Source organism: Dermochelys coriacea, chromosome 1 (genome assembly GCF_009764565.3).
Source record: "Dermochelys coriacea isolate rDerCor1 chromosome 1, rDerCor1.pri.v4, whole genome shotgun sequence".
NCBI lineage: Eukaryota > Metazoa > Chordata > Testudines > Dermochelyidae > Dermochelys > Dermochelys coriacea.
The window spans coordinates 329383682-329395707 of NC_050068.2; the positions used below are offsets into that span (position 1 = coordinate 329383682).

The window sequence follows — 12026 nt, forward strand, 5'->3', positions numbered from 1 at the left end:
AAATCTCTGAAAGCTGTGCTATGATAGTTTACTTTACTTTTATTTAGGTGTACAATGAATTATTTCTGAGGTCGGGAGCTTAATAGCTAAGCAAAATGGTGAAGGTAGTCTCCTTTTTGAATGAATGCTCCAACCAATAGTTTCCAACAACTATGTGGACCTGCTCAATAATAGGAAAAACACATGCAGGATACATACTCCTGCAATCTGAAAGGAGACACATTGAGCCAGCAGGCAGGTTTTTCTTACACACTTAGGCAGAGATAACCATACACCCTTGCATTAAAGAAAATTCTCAAAACAATCATTTATTTCTGCCTGCCTCATAGAGCTAATATTTTGAAAAGATAAAGGAGGCTCTTAGAAAAGAAAACCCAACTTAAGAGGTCTGTTAAAGAAAAAGCAATGTCAGAACAGAGACACTGATAACTAGTGAGGTGAAAAGGGACAACCACAGACAGAAGAAAACTGAAGTGCATGAAGAAAATCTGGCTGAGCCTTGTTTTCTTTCCAGGTATTAAGGTTGGAGTTTGAACAGATCCAGATAAATAAGAACAGACCATTACAGCAACAAACATGTTTAAGTTGTTTTCTACAGGGAAATTTAATATGGCTGCTGCTAACCTATGTTTGTTTAAAGTGTGGTTCCATTCTGAGGAGTGACTGTAGAAAAGGATATCGTGGATAAAAATGGCATCGATTCTTTTCCTCTTTCAATAATTCTCCGTAACATATGGTCACTTAAACATGAACAGATACTGTTTCTAACTATCATACATGCTGGGAGTCAAGCTGGGGTTCGTTTTTGTGCATCACCCACAAGATGATCACAAGAGCCTAGCTGACTTGCAGAAATGTTACCTTTGTACAACCCCATTGTCTTGATATTATACCTCCAGTTGCCTTCACTGGGCTCATGCAGGCATAAGTGAATACAATTTGGTGTACAATGCTGTTCACTGTGCACAATATGGAACAGCTTCCAGGATGAAATCCTGCACTATGAAGTTAAAGAGTTTTGCTATTGACTTCAGTGGGGCCAGGATTTCATCCCAGGCCTGCCTTTTTAATAGCTGGGTTGGTTCTGCCGTGCCAACACGCATAAAACAGTGAGTACAATGTTTTCTACTGAAAGTGAGCTGGTATGGCTCTGAATGTACACAAGAAGCAGACTAGGTGACTAGGAATGTGGCATTTATTTTTAAATGTAGAACCATGCTTAAAAAAATAGACAGTTAAGGTGAATTTTTCCTCCATCCATATTTTATGGTCCCTTGGGACAATGACACTTTCACAAAAATTATACATTATAAATCATCAGCTGGGTGGGGATTTCATGGGTACCTTATGTGAAAATTTTTCCAATAATTTTTCTGCCCCACACACGTCTGTATATTGTATTTTCAAATGTGTAAACAACAAATAAATATTAGACTTTTAAATGCATGTGTAACTGAACATAGTGTATATGTAAATTCACAAATAAGTGGCAAGTTATTTGTGCACACACAAATGTGAACACTAATTTTTTAAAGACTAGGCCAAAATAACACTATGGCTTAGCAGACTAACATTGAAAAAATGATAACTAATAGGGTTAAGGGAGATAGTTTTCCTTTCCAATTCAACAGAAAAAGAAACAAACAATATGTGCATTAGCTCATATATTATATTTATCTTACTTTACTAGCTTTTAAAAATGATTAATATGTATTGTACAAATAAAAGCACTATATCATCCAGAAAGTCATATAGATTTTCTGTCTTTCCTATTATCTGCCACTTTGATGAAAAGGTTTTCCATTAATTCTCTGAAAATACAGATCTTGAAAGCAAGATTGGTTCTTAAGTAAAAAGAAGAACTGGTTAAAGTTTAATGTTATTGATTCCAGATGAATGAACTACAGCAGAAAATAAAAGATAAAACCAAAAAGATGATGGCTCTTATTGCAGAGTTATCCATGAAGCAAGCAATTACCATTAAACTGCAACAGGAAATGAGGGACAAAGAACAATTTTTGCTGACTGTCTCATCAAGGATAGAGAAAGGTCTCCCTCCTCCTAAAGAAACAGAGATTGAGTGGATGAAGGTATTGCGCAATGAGGAGATGCATAAAGCTGCAGCTGAAGCTAGAGAGAAGGTAGGTTTTTGTCATATGGTACAATTTGAGATTCATTCACATTGTTCCAGTTTATTTACTTTTTTTAAGGGCTTTGCTGTGTGGCTTCTTATTGGCCATCTCCCATCCCCCATAGTTTGGTGGAGGGGAGTCTTCTTGAAGAATAGGGCAAGACTGACCTACCCTTGCGGAAGAGCTTATTGCCAAGCTGCTTTGTGGAGAGTCACAACAGAAGTCCTGCATACTGTATCTAATGAAAATTCACCAATTGGTCAGTTGGTGTCTAATGCTAAAAGGAAGCTGTACATGTCAGTTTAAACATTTTAATTCTTTTGATAGTGGCAAGATAGAGGAGCACTGATCTTTTCAGATAATATACTGAGGATTCTGTTTCAGGATGCTAGTGCAAAGGAAGAAACTAACCCAACCTTTTTTCTTAGGAGCTTGTAGATGCTAGACTAGCAGAAACAAAGGGAGATTAGATTGCTAGATGGCAGTGAGCAGGAAGAGCACATGGGAAAATGTTGCAAATTCCTTAATGGGCAGCTTGCCTCCTTAAAACCAATTGGGACAACCAATGATCTGTAGGGGGAGAGTTCATACTAAGTAGGGGCAATATTATAAAAAGATGCACTATTTGTATGAGGTTCCCTCAACCTCAGGCTCACCAGGCAGGGAGAAAGTATAATTTTAGTAGGGCGCATTAACAGCACTCCTGACAGCACTAGCCTCCACAAGGGCTGGATGAAGGCAGACCATGGTCTTTCCACCTCTCTCTGGCAAAAGCTGCCTGAGCATGGAGGAATGCACAGTGCACCCATTTAAAGGAAGTGCTGCCTTGAGGCCAAGGAAGGCTTCCCCAACAAAACTGCTTTGGAATTAACAGTTTCCCCTATGTTATGACAGCCATTTCAATATTTTGTACCTCAGTTTCTTCGTTTGTAAAAATGGGGATATTAGTACAGTAGTGTTCTTTGTAAAGTGCTTTGATCTATAGCTGAGAAGTGGTAAAGGGAGTTCTAAGTACTGTCTTCATCATGAATTGCGAAACGGACTGTCAGTGTTGTATCCGATTAAAAATGTGTTTCTTCACAGCGTACTGCAGAAGAGGAAGAGTATGCATCGCCAAATTGTGTCTATACAACAGCAGAGCAGCGACCCAATGCATACATCCCAGATGATGAAAATGTTCTCCCTTTGCCACGTCCCTATGGTGCTTTGGCTCCTTTCAAACCAACTGAACCTGGTTCAAATATGAGACACATAAGAAAACCTATTGTTAAGCCAATTGAAATCTGAACAAGTGATCCTGTTCCACCTAAACCATAAGTCCAGTAGTAGCAATTGAATATACAAAGCCAACAGCTCTTAATATTGTAAATGTTTTTAAATGTTTGCTAGCCGTTTGCCAAAATATTCACACTGTAAACAAAATATGTTTGAAGTAGACAGTATAGCTAAATAGTCCCTGCAGCACTTTATCCTTGCTAATGGGGGTTCAGTATGCAAAACATAGCAGTGTTTTGAAATGTTAAGAGGAGTGAACAATAATCAAAACTGGTTTTTAACTTGTTTATTGTACCTGTTTGTACTTTATAAGCATTTATTAACAAGAGGAGAAGATTTTGTAGCTTTTCTTTTTAATATTAACATAATTGAACTATGTCCTTATTCATTATACAAATAAATCAATATGGGGAGCAGTTTGGACTGAAGATAATTGCCAGGCATGTCTGTTTAAATCAAAAAATGTCCTCTCTCTCACTACAGACCAGTGAGAAAGCTAATCCTCCTTTATGACTGATGCAGCCATAATAGAGGGAACAAGTCCCATTATTGAGAAGAAGCAAGAGGAGAAGAAAGGGTGAATGCTCTCGCATAGTGAGAAGTAAAGTGTAAGAAGGGCCCTCTTTCTGGGAGCTGAATCTCTCTCATTCAACACTACAAAATAGGTACACAAGTTTGGGAACATACTCCCCTATTTGAAACTATGCTGAGAAAAGATAACAGAGGTAGTTATACAGAGAGCTTGGAGGAACATACCAAAATTAAAAAGAAAAAAAGTAATATCAAATTCATTCTTGTTACAAATTCATTACTACTTCTGAAACTTTGGCACATTTTCTTACCCGGTAAATGGAAGTACATCTGTTCCATGCTATTTCAGCATGTTTGAAGTTCACAAATTTTCCGTTTGGTACCAAAGCATTCCTTTTTTTTATTGCTGTTAAAGCTCACAGCTAAAAAAATAAATGGGTTAGGTCAGTTCTGTATAAATATAGCTGGGAACTGGAGGGAAAAAAATCTGTAGCAATTTTTTAAAAATCTAACACTTGATCTAAAAACATTTTAAAAAGTCATAGGGGCAGAATTAAATACAATTCATCAAAGTCACTGTAAAGATAAGCTTCCAAAGAAGCTTTCTTATTCTGCTATATTGTACAGTACATTAAAAACATCAGGAAAAGTTCTTATACACATTACAGAGAGCAAATATATTAAAACCCAACTCCAAAGGCATGGGGGCAGTACTGTAAAGAGATGTACTGTCTATCTGAGGAATTTATACACCTTTATTAATACATTATATACAAAGAGTTACTCGGTATTTATTCCCTCTAGCCTATACTACGCAATCTCAAAGAAATCCTTTATACATCAGTGCAACAACAGCTGCCAATTTCTCATTATTTCACAATTTAATTGGACTGTTCTTTTTTAAGAATGTCTTGCCTGTAAGTCTGGTATTAGAATAAAAATAAAATTCTAAAGAAACTTTTCCCACCGCATTCTGAAACTTTCTACACCTACTCCTGTTCAGCCATTCCACAGTATAAAACTGAATAATAAAAACATATTTAGCTGGAGAACAGGTTCTGTATCAGATATATTTCCTCCCCCCCCCCCCCCACCAGCTCCAATCCTTCATCTTCCTTGTATTTACTAGCAAGTCTGCAATTTCAGTCTAGTCCTGCTCAATACATGCATGAGTAGAGTAGAGCATATATTATTTTGTGCAGCTTTTTACTAGTTAATGGTTGCAGCTGAAAACTGGGAGCATTTGTTTTCTAAATATTAACAATTTTTGAGAAGTATTAAACCCTGGAATTTTAGTTGCAAATATGCTTGTTGAAATGTTGATATATGTAGCAAGACTGACTTGTTTTTTGAATTAACACAATATATTTTAGCAGTACTACAGGCCTAAAAGCATCATGGTGTGTTTCAGTGCTGTTTCCTCTACAAACTTTGCATTCACATTGTCTTCTTCCTCAAATGGATTCAGACCTAGAAAAGCACATTGAAAACATCAGCATTTACAAAATGAATGTTCTTCTGCACCAAAACTTTCAATCCCCAGGACACCATGACCAACATTTTCAATCTGGGGTACCCAAAGTTAGGACTAAAATGTATTTTCATAGATGTGAAGCCCTCCCCCCCCCCACGCCCAGCTTTCATTAATTTCACTTGGATGCTCAGCATCTCTGAAATTCAAACACTCAGTTTTTAAAAGTTTTTGCCCCTCGTTTTTTTTCACAAGGAGAAAAATATTTCTTGTAAGGACCTGGGGCTAGATTCACCAAGATTCTTAAACATTATAATGCCTCACTATTTGGAATTCTCAGCCCCAAGTTAGGTGCCCCAGCTCCTCATACAGTACATGGAAAGAGTTCAATGCCAAAGAAAGATTCTCAGAATCCAGCATGCTGAGTGGGGAGCCACCTAAGCAAGCGTGGAGAGAAATGCAGAGAAAAAGGGGTGGGGACTTAGGGCCCAGGTAAGTGGCCCAATCACTAGGTTATTGGGCATTCTGGGGTGGACCTCTCTCAGTCTCTCCTGTGAGAGGTATTCCATTTGGTATAAATATTTAAATATTTATTGGGCAGAGAGCAAAAAAGAGTAACTCTACAGCCTGGTGATTAGGGCACTTGCCTAGGATGTGGGAGAGTTCGGTTAAAGTCCCTGCTCCAATAATATTTATTTATACAAAAATGAAACAGCTCCAAATAAGAGATTGAGAAAGACCCATCCCAGAATCCCTTATAACCTGGTGGTTGAGATTTACCTGGCATGTAGAAAACAGGGTTCAAATCCCAGCTCCAAATCTAAGAGCAGGGATCTGAATCGGGACCACCCACACCCCTGAAAAATTCCCAACCTGTTTGCCCCTTGCTGTCTTTTGAGTGGGCCTGACCCTAGAGGTGCACTCTGGGCACACCTACAGCATTGGGCCGCATGGAAAGGTAGGCGGGGAAACACCTTGTTTGAGAATCCTGCTGGGGCTTTGGTTTGAGTGTGGGCTTCAAGCAGCTCATTAGCTGTTGGGCAGCATCAGAACTTAGGTGGCTTTGAGCAGGCCCACGCAGAGAATTTCGGTACCAATGGAAATTTAAGCACCCACAGGGTTAGGTGGCAGCTGAGATGTGATTTTGCACATCAATAGAGCCGAAATGTTGGGCTTAAGTGACTAACTACCTCTCTATATGCCCAAGTACCTTTGTGAATCTAGCCCATAAGGTCTGATCCAGAGTCCATTGAAGCTAATGGGAGCCTTACTATTGACTTCTATGTTTTTTTTTTTTAAACAGACTCATAGAACCTTTAAAGTCTGTATCAATATAATATCAGGTCATAAGGTTGAGTCTGTCAGCCACTTTTATCTAAGTACAAGCTGGTCAAATCCTGATGATTTTACACAGGCAAAACTCTGAAATCAATGGAAGTTTTGCTTGAGTATAAACTGAAGGAGGACTTATACAATGTGGCCTTGGTATTGTCAGTTTCATAATACTGTTACATGAAATTGCAAGCAATGTAATTTAGGGGGAAAATTTGTGTATTTGATTAACATTTAACCTTGGCTACTTTCCAGATTGTAGCAAAGGGGGCTAACACTGCTTCTTACTGGGACATAAAAAGAACATATCCCACAGGGAGGAGACTCAGAGACTCTATAAGGTGCACTGAAGACTTTGCTATTGATTTTATGTTAGAGGCACTCAGATGACAATTCAGATGGGCACCAGTATAAAACCTTAAAATAGATGAAACAGTCAATGGGATTTAGGCTTCTAAGTGCAGCAATGCCTGAATACCTTTAAAAATCTGGTCCTACGCCCTTTATGGCCAGGGACTTAGGATGGTTGATTCCCAGACAGATCTCACCAGAAGGGAACTATTTGACAGAAATAGCAGAACTATATAAAAAGCTGGCTCAGAAAGGGAGACACCAACAAGGGAGTAAGTGGTGAGATGTGGAGAAGGGTTTTCACTAAGAAAGCTATGGAAGCAGTGAGCCAAGGAGGGGCCAATGAACAGGTAGATGCTCTGGAAAGAGGTAAGTGGTTTAAGGCCTGAAACGAAAGCGAAAAGAAGGAAAAATCTCTAGGACAATACAGAATTGGTATAGGCTGGAGGCTCAGTGTTGGTACCACTCTTTAAAAAGTACTAAGTTGGCGCTTCCAACAAAGTGGGAGGAAGTCCCCTATCAACTGGAACACCAGAGCTGACGCCTGTGGAGGAAGGACTCTTGATTGAGCCTGGAGAAGGCAAATTATGGCCTTTTAGCTTGACAAGAAGATAAACAGAAAGATGCAGCCTGCGGAGGTGAATAAACTATTTAGCCCATGGATGGCCATTTAGGACCATGTTATTTTTAAATGTTTGGTTGCCCCCAAAAGGAGAGAACTCTTATTGAGGTTTGGCCAGAGAGCTAAATCCCAAATTACTCATTTGTCAGGGAGAAACTACCCACCACTGGCTGAATAAGGGGAAACAGAGTAGTGATACCAGAAAGATAAGAAGCCCATTACACACAGACTTCTTATGGAAAGGTTAATATACCCATAGGTAGGTAACTAGTACTGAGAGACTGGCAGGCATTCTGTATACATCCCTTCTAAAACCAAAGCTTGCATGTGTGGTTTTTAATAATGCGTTGCTAACCCACATGCCCCAAGCGGGTTTGTCACTTCATTTTTATTTAAAGCTCTTAGCCTTTAAACAATAACTGAGCTTGCAGTTATACCTGAAACAGGAAGAAATCATTCCAGCCTGACTCCTTTGGTTTACTTCAGCCACACCACCCTGGCTTTCCACTATACCCACTGGCGCCGTTTTGCGAGAAATCGGGGCAGGAACACTTTGAGGGGCTGAGGATGTTCACAGCCATGGTGGGAACTCCAGCTCTACACTACTGCTTTTTGTAAGTAAAAGCAGTACTGTTCTACGTAAAAACCCCAAACTCCATTTCTCTGCATGCACACAGCTTCCACTAGTGGAAATGGGAGCTACAAGCCCAATCCTGCACCTATGGAAATCAATGGCATTTGGCCGCAGTCTTCCATAGGGACAGGATAAAACCCTATGTGCACATCCAGGGGCACACAGACAGCTCATTAAAGGAACAAAATACAGAAAGAACCCACTTCTTTGGTCCTTTGGCACTACTGTTATAAACATGCTAAATAAATGAATGAATAAATGAATGAATAAATGTTACCTTGATCCTCTACCTCTGCCAGCATATCAACTAAGTAGTTAAGGGGCAGAAACTCTACATGAACAGACAGTCTGTCCACCACTGGTCTGTTACGCTGTAAAGGAAAAAACACTTTATTTTACATCACAAAAGTGGTAAAGTAGCTAGTTAAATACTGAGTTAAGAGTGGCTAACAGTCCAAATGGTAGAGTATACATTGAGCTCAAGACTATAAAAGCTAAAAGATTAAAAAAAACAAGCAATTGCCACCAAACTCTTACCTGTCTGTTCCTAAGTTTATCAAGCAAAAGTTTAACAGAGTTCCTTGCAATAAAATTAGAGTTGACAGGATGATTCCACAGCTGAGTGACCTTGTGACCAATTGCCTATTAAGCAAAAAACAAACATAAAATAGATGCAATGCAATAACGCACCTATTGCCCTTGCGTGGCAATTTCTGTCACAATAGGTCTCGCTACTTAATGACTCGGCACCAGAGTCAGAGTAAACTTAGAATCAATCCATTCTCCTTCCCAACAGTGCCCAATGGCGAACAGCTCATTATAGATTCCACACTGTGCACTTCAACTGACTAAACCATTCCTAGAACAAAATACAGAAGACGAAGAAAGCTTTGACACTTTTTTTTTAAAAATGCAACCAAGTAAAGAAACTCTTTTTACAAAAAATTCTATTGGTATTTTCAGTGATTGGAAACACACAATAGTCCACATATTCAAGTCAGGAGGACCGATGAAGTTCACCCTAGAGGACGTAAGGAACTTGCCCAAAGCAATCTCTGAATCATTAATGATGATCTTCAAGAACTCAAGGACAAGTGAGGTCCCAGAAGCTGGAGAAGGATAAGCATAGTACCATTTCCAAAAAGGGGGAAAAGGAAGTCCCACAGAATCAGACAAGTCAGCCTAATTTTGATACCCAGAAAGGTACTGGAAAAAACTATAAAATAATCAATTTGTTCAAACCTAGAGGATAAGAAGGTGATAGCTAACATTGGTTTGGCATGATTTGTTCTTGTACTCTGGTGATGGAATCAGTTTCCATCCAAAGCACATGTCCAATCCATGTCAATAGAACTTGGTTTGAGATTGTTCTGGGCCAAAAGACATGGAGGATTTTTCTGAGGCAGGTTGTATGGAATAAAGACAGTTTGGACATGTTATACTTTCTCATTCCCCAGCATTCTGCACTATAAAGTAATGTTGAAAGTAGGCAGCTCTGATAAATCTTGAATTTGGTTTTGGTGTTGGTGTTGTATTTTAACTGTATTTAAGCTCCTAAAGGTGTTCCTGGCTTTATTGATTTTGTTCTGGATATCCTGGCTTGTTCAAATGTCCTGGCTGATGGTGCTGCCCAAGTATGTGAATGTTTCTACATTGGTGAGAACATAATCCTCTATTCGTACTGGTGGTGGTGAGGCAATATTAAAGGTCATAATATCTGTCTTATTGTGATTGATTTTTAGTCCAATTTGCTGGCTGAACGCATTGAGTTGAGTTCTTTTTTCTTGTATATGGTGTTGAGTATGTGATAGGAGAGCGAGGTCATCTGCGAAGTCCAGATCTGCAAGGGATGAGAAGGGTGTCCCTTTGACGCCTCTTGGCATATCTTTTGTTGTATGCTGCATTACCCAGTCAATGACAATGTTGAAGAGGATTGCAAACATGCAATCCTGATGTACTCCTCTTTTGACTTCAAAACTGAGATCACTGTGATGTAAAGTTGAAATAAAAGCTTTTGATTATGTTGATTATATAGAGAGGGATTCCATATGCCCACAGAATGCGCCATAGGCTGGTCCTGTGAATGCTATCAAAAACCTTCTCAAAAGTCTATGAAGTTTATGTAGAGCTTCTGTTGCAATTCTAAGCATTGTTCTCTTATGTTTTATAGAGTGAAGATCTGGTCTGTGCATCAAACTGTTATTAGGAGGACCTAATAACAGTCTTCAAATATCTCAAAGGTTGTTATAAAGAGGATGGCGATCAATTGTTCTCCATGTCCACCAAAGGTCAGACAAGAACTAACTTAGTTTGCAGCATGGGAGATTCAGATAAGATGTTTGGGAAATCTAACTAAGGATAGTTAAGCGCTGGAATAGTTTATCTAGGGATTTTACAACCTCCTTGTCACTGAAGGTTTTTAAGAACAGGTGAGACTTAATCCTGCCTCAGCATGGGGAGGAGAGACTTGATGACCTCGAGGTTCCTTCCCGCCCAACATTTCTATGATAAACTAACAATTAGCAACTATGGTCATGTTGGGCAGGGCTAGCAAAACAGCACACCACTGCCGCATGGGGATCCATGCTCAGTCCTCTGCCCACTGGGTTAATGTGTTCTAGAAGTACTGCAGAGGCAAGACAACTGGAGTGGAAGGGGGAAGGTGAGGAGTTAGCCCTTCTCTTTCCTGTCATCACTACTGATGCATCAGCGATTGGCTCTGGAGGTGCCTTATCAAGTTCTTCTCACCAGAGGCAAGGCATCTACACTGCAGGGATCTCCAAAAGAAGATTGGATTTTACCTCAAAGACCATGAGGTGACATGGTGTGTACATGCTTTTCAGATGCTTCTGCATGAACTGTTGTACATAATCAGTATTCAGTGTAGCAATATTAAATCACATCCATCAGACGCTCTACATTTATAGGATTTATTTGTATTCTGGTAGCACTCACAATGTGCTAGGTTCCTTGGAAGACAGTATGGCAGTGATCTACAATTCAGGATATAGACATAGCCTACAGGATTTGGGCAGTCGACAATGGAGTGGGTTAGGTAATCAAGAGTGCTACATGCAAATCACTAAACAGAAATGCAAAGCTTCTAGAAAGAGATCAGTGCATTAGCTTAAATATGATTTGGAGCTAGCTGATCTCCAACAATAAAACCCTACTTAATCTTGGGGGAGGCTTAGGTTCAACTTCCCTTTCTGGTCTCTTACTAAGCTGGAAGGGGTGAAAACTGCATCTCACATTTTTCAACAGGAACTCCTCTAGTTCTTTAAGGGGCAGAGGAAACAGGCTCTAAGAGAGAATAATTTGTTACTACAGTAGCTCTGGGAAATTACTTTGGGAACATGTCCCCCTTTCTCTGCCTTCCTACTCACAAGGGTAAACAAGAGTCACAGCTTGGATTTTTACTAAAAAATAAAAATAAAAAATGTGATAGCTAAGAAACCAGGCTCCAGAGTTCCTTTTGCTTCCAGTAACAACAAGAATCTAGTGTAGTAAGAAACCTCATTGGTTAATAATTGGGTAAAACCAGACTTATAGACTTAGATTGAAATAGGTTTTGCATATATAATTACCAACCAGAGTATGCATTACAAAATGACATAGGAATAGCTTGTACTGCCCTAGACAATATATATTTTTAACAAATAGTGAAGTTGGACAGGG

At 39.3% G+C, this 12026-nt stretch overlaps 2 protein-coding genes across 10 annotated transcripts in view; one reads left to right on the forward strand and one right to left on the reverse strand.

The window, feature by feature from the left end:
* CCDC146 (coiled-coil domain containing 146) overlaps positions 1-3595 on the forward strand; it is a 109673-nt gene extending 106078 nt beyond the window's left edge. For 2 of the 5 annotated variants that reach the window (XM_043497539.1, XM_038387186.2), the window contains exons 18-19: positions 1893-2141; positions 3216-3595. In XM_043497539.1, coding sequence (XP_043353474.1) covers positions 1893-2141; positions 3216-3419 — 453 coding nt within the window. In that variant the 3' untranslated portion in view covers positions 3420-3595. Of the gene's footprint in view, positions 1-1892; positions 2815-3215 lie in introns of those variants that run through there. The other 3 variants (XM_043497528.1, XM_043497544.1, XM_038387184.2) reach the window with 2 other exon arrangements.
* Positions 3596-5028: 1433 nt separating this feature from the next.
* The window catches only part of LOC119849875 (gamma-secretase activating protein), a 62422-nt gene continuing 55424 nt past the window's right edge, over positions 5029-12026 (reverse strand). For all 5 annotated transcript variants that reach the window (XM_038387189.2, XM_038387188.2, XM_038387193.2 and 2 more), the window contains 3 exons: positions 8886-8990; positions 8626-8719; positions 5029-5408 (listed from right to left, as the gene is read on the reverse strand). In XM_038387189.2, the coding sequence (XP_038243117.1) occupies positions 5317-5408; positions 8626-8719; positions 8886-8990 (291 nt within the window). In that variant the 3' untranslated portion in view covers positions 5029-5316. The remainder of the gene's footprint in view (positions 5409-8625; positions 8720-8885; positions 8991-12026) is intronic.